Below are 14,988 nucleotides of genomic sequence, written 5' to 3'. Positions count from 1 at the left end.
AAAACCCCCCCCCCCCCCCCCCCCCCCCCCCCCCTACCTAGAACTCTGAGAAGCCCAAACGCCTCGCTGCCCTCCCATGGTGTTTCTGGTTACTGTCATCTGTTCTCGCTTGCCGTCAAAAGGGGCTGCGCGGCTTCGCAGTCTTAGCGGTTGACGGCTGTGAAAGCTGCATCTGTCATGTCGGTATCACCGTTGTGCGGTGGAGGGGGCGCAGCGTCGGTCGCGGGCGGGCGCTGTTCATCGTAAGCCGGGTCGAAGTAGGCGCGCTGAGGGGGTGGCTGCTGTTGCGGCTGCTGTGCGTGCAGCGGCGGGAGCGCGTGCAGGGGAGGAAGTGTAGGAGGTGCGCCGTTGACAGCGGTGTGTGGACTGGTCGTCGTGGCAGCGCCAATGGCACCGAAGTAGCTGTTCTGGGGCCGTCCCGACGGGTCTGGTGTACTCTGCGCACTGCTCATAGGGTTGATGGCATGCGGCAGGGGGCCCAGTCCCAGTCGGCCCTCGGCGCTGCCACCAAGAGGAGGCGTGCCCTTCCTGTTGTGGCTCCTTTTGCTCCTCAAGGGCTTATCGGTTGGGGTGGGCGGTGGGCTGCTGCTGCGATCGCTGTCGTCGACATTGTACTCCATGTGCTTGTTCAGCTGCTCGAGCAGGAATGCGCGCTCGAGGCGCATCTTCTGGATGCCGCGGTTCAGGCGTGTGATGCGCAGGCGCGTGCCGTCGTTGTTCTCTTCAATGTCGGTTATGCGGCGGCGGAGGTCGATGCATTTGCGGTAGTAGGCGCCTTCGACCGAAGGAGGGAGCTCTTTGGACGAGACGGCGCGGGTCGCTGGTAGCTTGTTAGTGCACTGCGTCGTGGCCGCCTACGTGTGGTTTGCGACGCGCTTGAGCGCGACGGGAGTGCCTACGGGCTGGTGGCATCTTCGCGCCTTGTGGTGTTGTTGGGACGTAGACGATAGTACGTGCTGTGCGCCTGGAGATGATGCCGTATTGCAGTGTGTTTGGGTTCAGTGTGTTTGGATTTAGTGCGGTGATGTGGGTTTGCTGGTCACAGTCGGCGTTGCTGGTAGCCATGGTCTTGAGCTTGGTCTGTGGGGCCCGGGCTGGTTCCGAATAGTCTCATCTTGTGACATTCTTGGCGCGCTGTACAATTTGAACACTCACTTGACGAATTTCACTTCGGTCCTGCCGTCAACCTTATGTATGATAGACTACGTTGCTGTCCCTCTGCTCTAGGGTATACTCCCTGCAAGGACCCTCGTGTTGCACCTTTGTGGTTATACGAGGTCACACGTGCAACGTAGAATATCTGAGTTGCTTCATGTAAAGAACGCGCAGTCAGAAGACCCAAAGATCTGGCTGTGACAAAAGGCGTACATCAGCTAGTATAATACCTATATTAGTCCTGAAAGTTGAGCGAAAGAACGGGGAAAAAAGACCGCAAAGTCATTTTATCATCCTTGAGAACATGTACGAGTGATCAGACATGGACAAAATGTGAGGCGGATACCATGAAGAAAGCTGGGTTATGTATTGTACAGAATGCTGTCAATTTGGGGTTCTCTTCTATGTTTTCATGATCTATAGAAAAGTGCACCAAACAGTGAGCGATAAGTAACGGAGAAAGAGTCCCCTTCACAGCTAATCTATAGCGTGACACTGGAGTAGCAAAGTTACAGTGACTGGGCCATATTGAAAATTTAAGAACGAGGAGCATGCGATGCTAGATGGAGGGGCAGACGGGTGAAATGCTTGCACTAGTACTAAAGTATCTGAACTTCCAATTATTCCATACATACGATAACAGTATGGTTACATGGGAATCCTTCAATACTGCAGGTCAACTGCACTGTTGCTGCTGCTGCGCCTGGCCGAATGGAAAGCTCTTCGATAGACATCCGTGGCTGTGCAGACATCGTTTCGCTTTAGGCTTGCACGAAATGCCAGTGGGGCTTGCCTACGGGTATTTTGCCTGCTACCTCATGTGCTTTTGTTGATACAAATGACCTAGAATGCTTCCCTCTGTCAGTCCCCTGCCGCTTTTTGTATAGTCGCAACCATATCGCGTCGGCGTTGCTGTGACCCAGCGCTCCGCGTACGTCGTCTCTCGCTAGCACAGGGTCCAGCATGTCCAGCATTTCTTCGAAGCGCTCATCCCGCATCGTTACGTTTTTCGCAATGGCGCATAGCAAGGCGGTCAGACTGTTCCAGATCATCCGTGTAGGCGTATCAACGTACAGCTCCACTGGTGAAAAGTCGGCCGTAGGCTGCGAGTCCACGGCGAGCCTCGTCAGGCCAGTCCCGATAGCCTTGATCTCTAGCGACATCGGTTGGAAGCTGCCTTTCCTGTTGCAGTCGTCGTTCTGTCTAGTGCGTTCGTAGACCTTCCTGGTAATGTTCCATGCATCATCGATCCTAGTTCGCATGAAATCTTTTCCGTGTTCACACATCAATGCTACAATATCGAGCGCATTTGATACCACGTATGCTTCCGAATCTTGTAGACGAGGTAGTAATACAGGCCAGAGCGTATTAATGAGGGGCAGGAGTGAGTTCTCGTGTTCTGCAATAGCAGGTATAGTGGTACGAAGGAGGGACAGAAGCGAGTTCCGGAGGTTAGGCGACATGGTGGTGAGATAGTGCTGTGTCAACTCGGAGATTTTGAGGAGAATAGCAAAGGCACGTGGGGCGGGAGGGGAAGACTCCTCGGTGTGCGGGGGAGGCGGGCGACCGTTCTCCTCGTCCGTGCTATTGGAGTCGGTATCTTCTGAAGTCTTTCCGACTTTCCAGGGCTTTCGTGGGAGTGCCTCCCTTGACGCTTGCTTCTCTTCCTCTTCCCGCTCTTGTGTCTCTACCTCGAACTTTTGAATTGCTTCGATGACATCGTTCATGACGACCGTTCTCTTCAGATGCACATGTTCCTCTTTCTTATTGTCGGCTGACACGGCAAGTTGTGGTGCTTTGACACCTTGTTCCGTCATGCCTTTCAAGACGTTGAAAAGCAGCTCCACAAGCTTAGGATAGCCATGATATCTCTCCAAGGCGTTGAAAATACTATCCACCAAGTCATCTAGGTAAGGTAGGAGAGGTGGGCCACAAAGCCTTATCATCATGAGTAGGACTTGTGGTGCTTGAGGCGACACATCGCCATATGCCAACTTTAGGCCAATTGCGTTGACAATGTAATCGACATTACTGACAACAAGCTCCCCTGCGTCCTTGTATCCCGAGGCCCCTGCTACGATATTGAGACAAATCAGGGCGTGTTCGCGTAGTGCGCTGTTGGAACTGCCAAGATAATGCAGCACCGGATAAAGTACTTCACTCAACTCAGGGCGAAACTCAGTCTTGTACCGCTTCGCCTGCAAAGCTACCGTCTCGAGCGCTAATGCATATAAATGCCAATGGCTGTTGGTGTCCACAGTTCGCTGGTTAAGCAATGACAGAGAATGCGAGTACAAGTCATCCAAGACTTCCTCCCTCGGGTTTGGCGTTCCCAGATTCATGAAATCATCGACAGATGGATTGACTGATGCCATGTCTCTTACTAGATTGACTGAGAGCCAGAAGCTCGCCAAGCGCATCTCGGGCGCCCCAAGATCGACGGAATTGGTCAGGCCCTGAGCAACAGCCAACGCAGAGTTGGATCGCGCAAGTTCTTGAACTAATACTTTAAACCCCTTCATCATGTCTTCCTGGCCTTTGAATTGCATGCTGATTAGTGGGAAAGAAGACGACTCTGTCGAGCTAAATACCAGCGTACGACCAGCGACGAGACTGGTGTTGCGGTCGTTTATTTCTTCGAGCCCCCTGCCATGGATAAACACTGCAGACACGCCATCCCGAAGACTATCGGCCAGACGCTCATCTAGAATCATTGGATCTTCATCGAACAGGCGAAGCGAGACTGATATCTGATGTACGATTTTATGGCGGGTACGGTCGTCTTTTGATCGCATCAATCTAGGCAAGGCGACGATCCAACCATGCAAACTTTCGCGCAAAAGTTCGGAGAGATTCTGGTCTGCTGATAACAGTCTTTTGAGTTTGTCCTCAGTGGTGTCGGCCGGGGTCTCATGGCCTGCCAGATCGACCATGGTTTCGATAGCCATGCTTGTGCAAAGAGACAGTGATGTACGACAATCCCTTACGATGCAAAGACACAGATTCGAGAGCGCTTGCCGTACCTCTTGCTTATCATGATCCCTCAATCTGAAGATATTGGCAAGCGCAATCTTCATCTGGGTTGCAGTTGCTTGTAGCCAAGCGAGTGATCGAGATATTGTGGTGCATCCGCCAGACTCATCCGACAGTAGTGTCTCGGGCAAATCTTTGGTCTGGGCATCGCCAAGTAAACGGACAAGAAGTGATGCAAGAACTTCCAAGCCTTGCTCAACAACGCGAAAGCCGGGTCGAACACTGCTATGGGGAGTCAATACTTTAGCCAAAGACGAGACTATCCTGGGCAGAAAGCTGGCAAGAGCATCGTCATCGCCAATCGCGCCGACAGTTTGTTTGAGGGCGCAAGTGGACTGCAGCTTGACGGTGTTCGAGTTGCTATCTGTGAGACGTTCGAGCATGACTAGTACAGCCTCGCCCAAGGCAGGTATGTTAGCCGCAGCCGTCATGGCCTCTTTGCCCTGCTTGGTACGAGACGTCGCACTCATCAACTCGGATGTGCACCCGAGAGCGAGCGACTGTAGCTCCTCTGAGGTGGCCGAGATGCCATTCTCGGCGGATGAAGGTTTGGCGAGAAAGGTGAAGAGGATGAGGAGTTGTCCAGAGAGCGCAGGCTCAAGGCCACCTCCCCAATTAGCAGATAGCAAGGTCGAGATGCATTCCAGGCAGAGCTCTAGCGCTCTGACTGGGACGTGTCGGGAATTCCGCAGTACCTGAGATAGAGAGACGAAAGCGTACTCAGTGAGTTTAGCGTCCAGGAGACCAGGTGTGGAGGTGATGGATTGGAGGTTAGTGAGCAGACGGGTGAGGGCGTGGATCAGCTCCCTCGGAGCGCTTGGGCTCTGCGAGAGAGTGGCCGTGGCTTGTAGGACTTGGACACACGGCTGCTTCAACTGAGAGAGAGGGGTCAGCGCACGTGGGGAGGTCTGGGCAGACAGCGTACCTGCAGGAAGGTGTGTTGGCGCTCCATGTGACATGGCCAGATGCGCGTCAAGGCCAAGGGGCTGGTAGTGTCGGAGAGTGCGTGTGTTCGGGCTGGGGCGTACAGGAGTGGTGGGCGGTGGTGGTGGAGCACGGTCCCGACAGGCGGACGTCAGTCGCGTAGTTAGCGCGTCGCGGCTCAGAAAGTCGGACCACAAGCACGTTGGCCTCAACATCGCCGCCCCATGCCCATCACCGCGCTGCTACTCGACGACCCCACTGCCGCGCGCAACCGCAGCCACAGCCGAAACACACTACCTCGTCTCTGCACGCCGCTGCCCACGCGCAGCCACGCGATATGGCACCGCGCAGTAGGCGCAGCGCGGCCGCCGCGCCCGAGGCGGTGCAAGACGAGCAGGAGCAGGAGCAGGAGCAGGAGCAAGAGCAAGAGCTGGAACGCGGCGACGAGGCACGCGAGGGCCTGAAGAAGCTCACGTTCAAGCAACCGCTTGTTGGCCGGCCCGGCAAACAGATTGGCGTCAACGACCTGTTGACGCGACTCAAGGCGCTGCTCGACGAACTGCGCACCATAGACCAGGAAGAGGCACACCGCGACTCGCTCATGCCCGTCGCCGAGTCGCTGGCCCACCACAGTCTCGTGCAGCACAAGGACAACGGCGTCCGCGCGTGGACCCTGTGCTGCATCGTCGACATGCTGAAGCTGTTTGCGCCCGATGCGCCCTACCCGGCCTCGAAGCTCAAGGACATCTTCTCCGTCATCATCCTCAAGCTGCTGCCGCTCCTCGCCGAGCCCGCGCACCCCTACAACAGCCAGCACATGTACATCCTCCGCTCGCTCGCCGAATGGAAGAGCATCCTCCTCATCAACGAGATCCCGGGCTCCCATCACCTCACCGCCGCCCTCTTCACCACCTGCTTCGACGTCCTGTCTGCCTCGTCCAGCGGCCAAGAGCTGAGCAAGAACGTCGAGCACAACATGACCGAGATCCTCTCCACCATCATAGACGAGGCCCCGGCAGTCACGCACGACGTGGTCGACGTTGTCGTCGCCCAGTTTCTCTGGGCCGATCCCTTCACCCTCGCCGCCTCAGCCAGGGCCAACAAGAGCCTGCACATCGACGCCAAGCAATCAACGCTGCGGCGCAAAGAGGCACCGCCCGCCTACAACATGGCTAAGAATGTCTGCAACGCTTTCCCAGAGAAGATGGCTCGCCTCATCGGCAACTATTTCAGCTCAGTCATTGTCGACTTCACCAACTCGGGGAGCACATACAAGCCCCACTCCAAGGACCAAGGTGCCGACGACCTTCGTCGCGGCCCCTCAGAGGACGATATCAATGAGGCACATAAAGCACACCGGCTATTGCGCGAGCTATGGAAATGCTGTCCTGGCGTGCTTCAGGAGATCGTCCCGCATCTACAGGACGAGCTCGCCACGGAGAATGTGCAGCTCCGTCAGCTTGCTACCGAAACATTCGGCGACATGATATCAGGCATTGGTGCAGCTGGCCCACCTCCTCTGCCCGACATGGACCCAGTGGCCTATCCTTCACAGAGCCTGTCGCGCGCAGACTCGGCGCGACCCTTCGACTATCTCACCACGCCAGTCTCCATCAACTCGTTCCCCACGCAATACCCTGTGGCCTATCATTCTTTCCTCCAGCGTAAGAACGACAAGTCTGCCATCATACGCGCCGCTTGGACCACCGGAATCGGTCGCATATTGATGACATCCGCGGGTGGTATTGGTCTCGATCTCGAAGAAGAACAGAAGCTGCTCAAGTACTTTAGTGAATGCTTGATTGATAGCGACGAGAAGGTGCGTCTAGCCGCCGTCAAAGCGATTGCGCACTTTGACTTCATCGACATCGTTCGCAAGCTCGGTAGCAACGGCAGTATGGCGGAAGCAGGGTCCATTCTCTCCAATCTTGCCGATCGCGTAAAGGACAAGAAAAACGTCATCCATTCCGAGTCTATGAGACTCCTCGGCAAGATATGGGGTGTAGCTGCTGGTGCCATCGCTGAGGGCGATGACAGCATCAAGGCTCTGCTCGGCCCAATTCCATCCCGTATTCTCGAAGCTTGCTACGTGAACGACCTCGAAATCAACGTGCAGGTCGATCTCGCGCTATACGACTCGCTGCTTCCGCTTGCTTATCCACCCGTGAAAGCAAAAGCACCGCCAGCTGGGAACTCCCAAACCGGAAAAGACAGCCAGACAAACAACGACCCGGGTTACACAGAAGCAGGCCTGGATAAGATGCGAACCGAAAGACTGCTCGTACTCGTCAACGGGCTGGAGGCGAAAGCCAAGAAGGTCTTTTTCGCGAAACAAGGGAACCAGGGTCCCGGTGCTAGGTACATGGAGCACTTTCTAAAACTATGCGAAGACTACAATGGTGGCGTCACAGAAAAGTGTGAGAAGGATGTCAAGACAAATCTGGAGGGCCTCATCACCTACTACGCGAAGACACTTCCCGATCCAACCCGCGTTAGGGACGATTTATGGAAATTTGCCAAAGCCCACGATCGCCGTACCTATGCTCTCATCCGGTTCTGCGTGGATCCAGCGAGTGACTACCGCCGGGTTGTTAGGTCCATCAAGGAGCTAAGAAAGAGGATTGAGGAGGGGCCAGGCTCTTCAGTGCTCGATACCTTGACACCACTTCTCTACCGCGTTAGCCTACTGTGCTACAACAAAAGCCATGTACCAGCTGTCATCGAGTATACTCGCACCAACGACAAGGGCCTTGGTGCCACTGCTCACGAGTTGTTGAAAGAAATCTCCACGAAACACCCCAAGGTTTTCTCCACCCACGTAAAGGATCTCTGTAAAACACTTGAAAGTGAGGCACCTACAGCAACGAAACCCAACCCTCCTGGTGCAGTAGACGATCTCAAAGCCTGTGCTGCATTTGCACAGAAGTTCCCCACGGACATACCAATGAACGGAAAGGACAGCCTAAAGTTGGTACAAAGCTTTCTCAACTTTGCCTTCTACGGTACACCTCCGCAAGCGGCAAAGCATGCAATCACCATCATTATGAACAGTGATGACAAGAAGGAGATGCATGCGAAGGAAATTCTCACGAAGAGCATCAAAGGCTTCCAGTACGCTGGGGCTCACTGGCTTAGCAAATTAGCTGCGCTGAGTCAACTAGTATCACTAGCGCAGCAAGATTGCGAAGATGATATGGATGCCATCGTTGAGATTGCTATCAAGGAGGTTCTCCAGAAACCACATGTGATGCTAGCCGACGCAGATATCGAGTGGATGGATATACCGGATGACGAAATCCAAGGCAGGTCGTGGGCGATCAAGATTCTAGTGAACCGGCTACGCTCCTTGCCGTCTGATGCCAACTTCAACGATGCTGCAGAAGACACGTACAGGCTACTGAACCGCTACGTGAAAGACAGCGGAGAAGGCTCGGCGGATGGCAACACCCCAGCAGGACACAAATCGCGCCAGCGGCTTCTTGCAGCCAATTCCTTACTCAAACTCTCATGCAACAAGCGCCTAGATGCTTTCTTGAGCCCCGCTGACTTTGTTCAACTCGCTCTCATTACACATGACCCTTGTGCGCAGGTGCGTCAGAGCTTTGCTAACAAGTTGATGAAATATCTTGGTCAGGGCCGGTTGCCGCCACGATTCTATACCATCCTCTTCTTCCTCGCACATGAGCCTGAAAAGACCATCAAGAACAGCACCATGACCTGGATTCGAGCACGCCGCGCTGCTTTTTCTGCACGAAAGGAGACAATATTGGAGACCGTATTCGCTCGGTTATTGAGCTTGCTTGCTCACCACCCCGACTTCGACACAGAAGACGAGACACTAAAGCTTATGGCAGAGTACATCTTGTATTACCTCAAATGTATCGCAACTGAGGAGAACCTGTCGCTTATCTTTCATGTCGCTCAACGCGTCAAGGGCGTAGCAGACGGCATTGCACCATCACGCCAGGCTGATGAGAATCTTTACATCTTGTCAGATCTAGCGCAGGCTCTGATTCGTTCGTGGGAAGAGCAGAACAACTGGACAATGCAATCATGGCCAGGGAAAACGAAATTACCCTCCGGTATCTTCCGGCCTCTTGAGAGTCACGATCGGGCGCAAGAGATTGCCAAGAAGACATGGATTGGGGAAGACCTCGTCGACGAACTTGATGTACTCGTGCGAAAAGCTATTCGAAGCAAGAAGCGTAAGGCCTCAGATGGTATGGAGAAGCCACGTAAGAAGATCAAGGGCGACCGATCTATCAAGAATAAGAAGGCCAAGACTGAGCGACCCGTTAAGACACCGAAGAAGAAGAGGAGAGCTGGTGACGATGATGGTGCGAGCGATGTTGAGGGCGGTGTTCCGCCATCTAGTGGACCACGAAGAAAGAGCGATCGACGGAGCATTGCACACAAGAGCTATGTTGAGGTATCAAGCGATGAAGAAGGCGCAGGAGGTGTTGCTGAAGATATCCAAGAAGAAGCTGAAGAAGAGAGCGATGCATCGGATGCAGAACAAGAAGACAAATCTACTCCTGCTGCGGAAGTAGATGTGGCTATGAACGACGCAGAAGTAGCGGCTGAGAAAGAGCACGGAGATAAAGCAGAAGACTCTGAACTTTCAGACCCAGGATCGTCTTCAGAGCCCGAGCCCGAGCCCGAGCCCGAACCTGCGCCAGCAAAAAGAACACGCGGAAAGGGTGCTGCTAACACGAACGGCGTTAATTCATTACCAGTCATCCAAAAACGCAGAGCTGCCAATCTGATCAAAGAAGCCACACCGCCCAAGTCCGCGAGGAGCACGACTAGAACCAAAGCAAACAAAGACAAGGTCAATGGCGCTGCTGCGACCTCCTCACCCACTTCTGCCACCAATGGTACTGTCCGACGCAGCGGCCGCGCTCGTGGCTGAGGTAGTGAATTATTCTTTCAAAGTTCTTTCGGTTGTTTCGAATACACCTGGGTACAATGTGTATAGTTACAACCACACAATACGGATTAGATTCTTTACATTGTACCGTAGCTTCAGCCTTGTAGGCTTCTTTCCTAAGAGTCAGTTAAGGGTCCCGTTTAGCGGCGTTTTTGAGAAATGGGTGATTTCTTATCCAAGGACAGTTTTGCTCAGGGCGCTCGCGGCGCCTTCCGGCTGCTTTGTCTTTTCATACCTCGTGCATGCCTGTCACTCGCTTTTACCACAACACATGGGAAAGTAAAGTGCGATCTCACGCTGGTCTTTATGCTTTCCATCTTTATCAGAGGAATTCCTATCTTTTTACGTTAGCGATGCGACATGAGCATCTGGAAGTTCGTGCTTAGTGTAGGATAGAACCATGTATACGACTGCTTGTTCAGCCCCAGCGTGCTCCTGTTGCCATGGTCTATCTTCTGGTCTAAACCAAAATTACATCGAAACGATCTTAAGATTCATCACCATGTGATTTGCTCCAAGTACCCAGAATGGTCGCATTCGCTACAAGAGTATGTTGGACCTGCAGGACCTGATTGTTGAGGTTTACTGGCCCAGTAGCAACATCGCAATTTATGGATCTTGACCCCCTTTCCCCGACTTCTAACTGTAATGACAACAAGCCCCCTCGATTGACAGCGTCTCCGTGCATCCAACCAAGACCGAGGGATCGCGTGACTATCCCCAAAGCGCCTAGCAAAGTTCGGATATCTCGCATCGCGATTACGGTATGAGACCCAATTGGGTTGCATGAACCATGTTTTCTTCAAGCTTCGCACTGGATCACTTCACGCGCACAAAAGTCTTCACAACAAGCACCTCTCTCAGGGCAGTGCTGACTGAAACCTGCAAATGTCTCATCGGAGCGGCAAGACAACAATACGAAAGGTCTTGCAACCGAATCAACGTCAACACATTCCCCGGGCAACGCCGTCAGATCTCTTTACTCCCACACCATGGAGGCTCGCCAACATGCGGCCGAAGCGGCCGTCTTTGATCAATCCAATTTACTTCAGCGAAAGAAGCTCCTCGTTGTATTTTCGGCCCTTGCGATATCGCATTTCATCTGCTTCGTCGACCAAACTGGTATCGGAGTTGCCTTGCCCACGATAGGGCGGGATCTTAATGCTGAAGACACCATCAGTTGGGCTGGCACAAGCGCTCTGATAGCGAATACAATCTTTCAAGTGTTGTATGGGAGGATGAGCGACATGTTTGGTACGTCCACTAGCCTGTGTAAACCACCAGGAAATGACTTATAATGAATCTAGGTAGAAAATCCGTTCTTCTTTCCGCCCTCGCGCTTCTCACCGTCTCCGACCTTCTCTGTGGCCTCTCGCGCGATGCCACGATGTTGTACGTCTTCCGCGGTCTATCAGGTGTGGCAAATGGCGGTATAGCGTCCCTCTCAGCCATGATCGTCTCCGATATAGTGACCTTGAAAGAACGCGGGAAATGGCAAGGCTTGATAGGCGCATGCGTGGGACTTGGCAACATGACTGGACCTTTCATCGCCGCAGCTTTCGTGCAACATAGTACCTGGAGAGGCTTCTTCTGGTTCGTCAGCCCGATTTCGGCGGCTTGCGGGGTGTTGTGTCTTCTGGTGCTGCCTACACCCAAGGATCAACCGAGAGCGGATATGAAATTGGTTTTGAAAAGGATCGACTATGGAGGCATCCTCTTCGGAAGTGCAGGGTTGATACTGCTGCTCATTCCTATTGCAGGTGGCGGCGATTACTTTGCCTGGGCATCTCCAATGGTTGTCTCCATGCTGGCCATTGGAGGATGCTGCATCGCAGCTTTTGTCTACATCGAGCACAGCGTCGCTATACTGCCCATGATGCCACGTGAGTTTTACTTATCCCGCAACCGAACATACTCCAGCTGTGGACCATCTCTGATTCGAATAGTATCTCTCTTCAAATCTGGCCCGGTTTCCATCATGCTTCTCCAAAATTTCCTCTTCGGAGTTGTAGCCTACTCGCAAACCTACTATCTACCTCTCTTTTTCCAAAACGCCCGCCTCCTCGCGCCTCTTATGTCAGCCTCCCTAATGCTGCCTATGACCGCCTCACAGATGGTTTCCTCCATCCTATCCGGTCAATACATATCCCGTAGAGAACGCTATGGCGAGGTAATCTGGCTAGGCTTCTTCCTTTGGACATTGGGCGTAGGGTTGACATGCATGTTCAATCTCTCCACGCCAATTTGGGCTATGGTTGTCATACTTGTCGTCCAGGGATTAGGGATTGGTGCCGTTTTTCAGCCCACATTGGTTGCAATACAAGCCCACTGTACTAAAGCCCAGCGTGCAGTCGTCATCTCGAACCGCAACTTCATTCGCAGTCTCGGCGGTGCTGTGGGTCTTGCAATCTCCGCTGCTGCATTGCAAAACTCTTTGCATAGTGCAATGCCAGCAGAATTCCGCTCATTATCGCTCTCTTCATACGACACAACCGACTTCAACTCCCTGAGCCCACGGCAAATACTGCAGATTCTGCAGGCGTACGCAACAGCGAGTCGGACGGTCTTCATCGTGAATGTACCATTCATGGGATTATGTTTACTTGGGTGCTTCTTCATTGAAGATAGAGGTCTGCAGAGGCCAGATGAAGTTGGAGAAGATGTGCAATTAAAAGAGAGACATGATGGTGGAGGTGGAGAGGTTGAAGTGAGCGGCGACAGAAGAGACCATGGGAACAGGATCAAAGAAGACGTTGTTGTGTTGTCACGGTGACAAATCACCTTGAACACCTTTCAGCGTTAAATTCGAGCGCGAGCGACGTTATGGTCTTACATAAAACTTCGTTCGTCACATACCCCTCCAGCTACTTGCCCTCTCCCACGCGAACGCCGCTTCATAAACACCCACTTCATCCCACCATTTTCCAATGACCTGCATGCTAACCGGTAAAACGACTCCCTTTTCCACTCCAGGGCCTTCCGTGACTGGCAACATACCAATCGGCATCGCCAACACTGGATGCCCACTCTGATTGAACGGCGCCGTGTTGGAAGTCAAGCCGATCTGCTTTCCAATCTGTTCGAGTGGTGTTGCATCAAAGCTCGCATGACTCGTTGCTACATACGGTAGTGTAGGTGTCAACAATATATCGTACTGTGCCAGAGCCGCGTCGTAAGCATCACGAAGCTGTCTTGATAGATTCGTCGCTTTCGCGAGGAGGTTGGGAAATTTTTGTGTAGCGTACAGACCGTTGAGGTAGATGTTCTTCGTAGATGCATATGCTTCGTTCCAGTTGTCCTGGCTCATGGGATGCAGCAATGAGTTCAGCTCGAGCATCTGGTGTCCGCGACGCCCGAACGAGCCTGTGGTTTTCCCGAGAAATCCACCGATTTTCGATATGCCATTCCATATCGCTGCTCCTTTTGAGTGCAGCGGTATCGAGATCTCGGTGACTGTGGCACCAAGGTCTTCGTACTTGGTGACTGCGGTGCGAAAGATTTGGATCACTCGTGGATCCAAGGCTGGTGTAGAGAGCGACTCAGTAATTATAGCGAATTGCTTGCCTTCCAAGGGTTTGTGCATTGGAGTATTCCTGATGGAACTGTAAATAGGTATCTTGGATGGGTGAGGTGCAGCGAAAGAACGATCGTCAATATTGTCCGTTCCGGCAATAGCTTCGAGAAGTACAGCGTTCTCCAATACTGTCCGTGTCATTGGACCAATGTGGTCGTTAGTAGGCTCGTTACTTCCACATCCGGTGTATGGCACAAGGCCAAAGGTAGGCTTTAGGCCAACAATACCACAGTTGGCGGCTGGCACACGGATACTACCACCCTGATCTGCGCCAATTGACCCATCGACCTCGCCCAATGCCACAAGAACAGCTGAGCCGCTCGAGCTTCCTCCAGCGCTATAGCCTTTTGCGAACGGATTTTCCACCACTCCAGTACTCGAAGAGTGGCTTGTTGCAGAATGGCACAAGTTCTCACAGACTGCTTTTCCGAGGATTTCACCGCCAGCTGCTAGGATTCGTGTAGTGACAGCTGCATCAACATTCGGAACATAGCCTTTGACGAAGTTCGTACCCAGTAGCATTGGTACGCCCTTGACGGCAATGTTGTCCTTCAAAGCGAACGTTTTGCCGTAAAGTTTACCGTCGCTCTTAGCTTCCTTGTCAACGATTCTGCACTTCCACGCCCATGCACCATGAGAATTCTCAGATGCTTGCGGGAAATGAACATCTTCTCTGGCAAAGCGTTCCTCATCGACTGGGGGGACATAGTCTATACATCAATGTCAGCTTCCGTCATGACTCGCGACGTGAACCACTATGTCCTACCGTCCATAGCCATTAGTAGTTCACTTGCATCGTGAAATGCGGCAAGTAAGCGTCGATAGTCCTGTTTCTCTTTCTCATCGATGCTGACCCCAAGCTGAGAGCATAGCGCCTCGAGAGTTTCTGTCGTGACAGGGTTGTCATGGCTGGTATCTAGCGAGAAAACCGACATCTCTGGTGAAACCGCAACGCTTTCAAGTAATCAGATCGCGATCGTTTGCCGATGCTACATGTTCGTCATACACTGAATTGCCAGGGGCACTCGGTTATTCATACTGGCAGGCCTGGTGCAGACCCACAGCGGCACTTGTTGATCTGCCATGACTTTAACACCTTGTGACAAATGTTCATTTGTAGCCTACCAGCCACTGATACGTACTTGCCGATATGTTCAGCCGTCTGAATGCTTGCAAGATTGTGTAGTGGAAGCCTCGAAGGAAAGATAACAGTAAAGCGGGGCAGGCGGAACGCTTATTCCCGAGGTCGATCGTCGGGAGAGTCACTTCCGATCAGCAAACAACGAACAGCGCGCCTTGTACCTGATAACTTTTCTGTGTTGTGATTGGTAAGAAACTGCTGATAAGAAATTGACAGGTGAAAAGGAACGGA

General features: G+C 52.9%; 4 protein-coding genes across 4 annotated transcripts; 1 reads left to right on the top strand and 3 right to left on the bottom strand.

The window, feature by feature from the left end:
- Positions 1–143: 143 nt before the first annotated feature.
- J4E86_008850 (uncharacterized protein) lies at positions 144–1,065 on the bottom strand (the record flags this gene model as incomplete). Its single annotated transcript, XM_051449359.1, has 2 exons — positions 144–820; positions 900–1,065. The coding sequence occupies 2 exons, from the start codon at positions 1,063–1,065 to the stop codon at positions 144–146; spliced, it is 843 nt and encodes a 280-aa protein (XP_051299778.1).
- Positions 1,066–1,916: 851 nt separating this feature from the next.
- On the bottom strand, positions 1,917–5,140 carry J4E86_008849 (uncharacterized protein; the record flags this gene model as incomplete). The annotated part of the gene is made up of 2 exons (XM_051449358.1): positions 1,917–5,012; positions 5,114–5,140. The coding sequence occupies 2 exons, from the start codon at positions 5,138–5,140 to the stop codon at positions 1,917–1,919; spliced, it is 3,123 nt and encodes a 1,040-aa protein (XP_051299777.1).
- A 309-nt stretch (positions 5,141–5,449) lies between these two features.
- J4E86_008848 (uncharacterized protein) lies at positions 5,450–10,024 on the top strand (the record flags this gene model as incomplete). The annotated part of the gene is made up of 1 exon (XM_051449357.1): positions 5,450–10,024. One exon carries the CDS (start codon positions 5,450–5,452, stop codon positions 10,022–10,024), a length of 4,575 nt encoding a protein of 1,524 aa, XP_051299776.1.
- Positions 10,025–12,890: 2,866 nt separating this feature from the next.
- On the bottom strand, positions 12,891–14,551 carry J4E86_008847 (uncharacterized protein; the record flags this gene model as incomplete). The annotated part of the gene is made up of 2 exons (XM_051449356.1): positions 12,891–14,326; positions 14,383–14,551. 2 exons carry the CDS (start codon positions 14,549–14,551, stop codon positions 12,891–12,893), a joined length of 1,605 nt encoding a protein of 534 aa, XP_051299775.1.
- Between the last annotated feature and the right edge of the window lie 437 nt (positions 14,552–14,988).

Source organism: Alternaria arbusti, assembly GCF_024043155.1.
Source record: "Alternaria arbusti strain BMP 1465 chromosome Unknown scaffold_14, whole genome shotgun sequence".
Classification (NCBI taxonomy): domain Eukaryota; kingdom Fungi; phylum Ascomycota; class Dothideomycetes; order Pleosporales; family Pleosporaceae; genus Alternaria; species Alternaria arbusti.
This window is presented reverse-complemented; position numbering and strand designations above follow the sequence as displayed.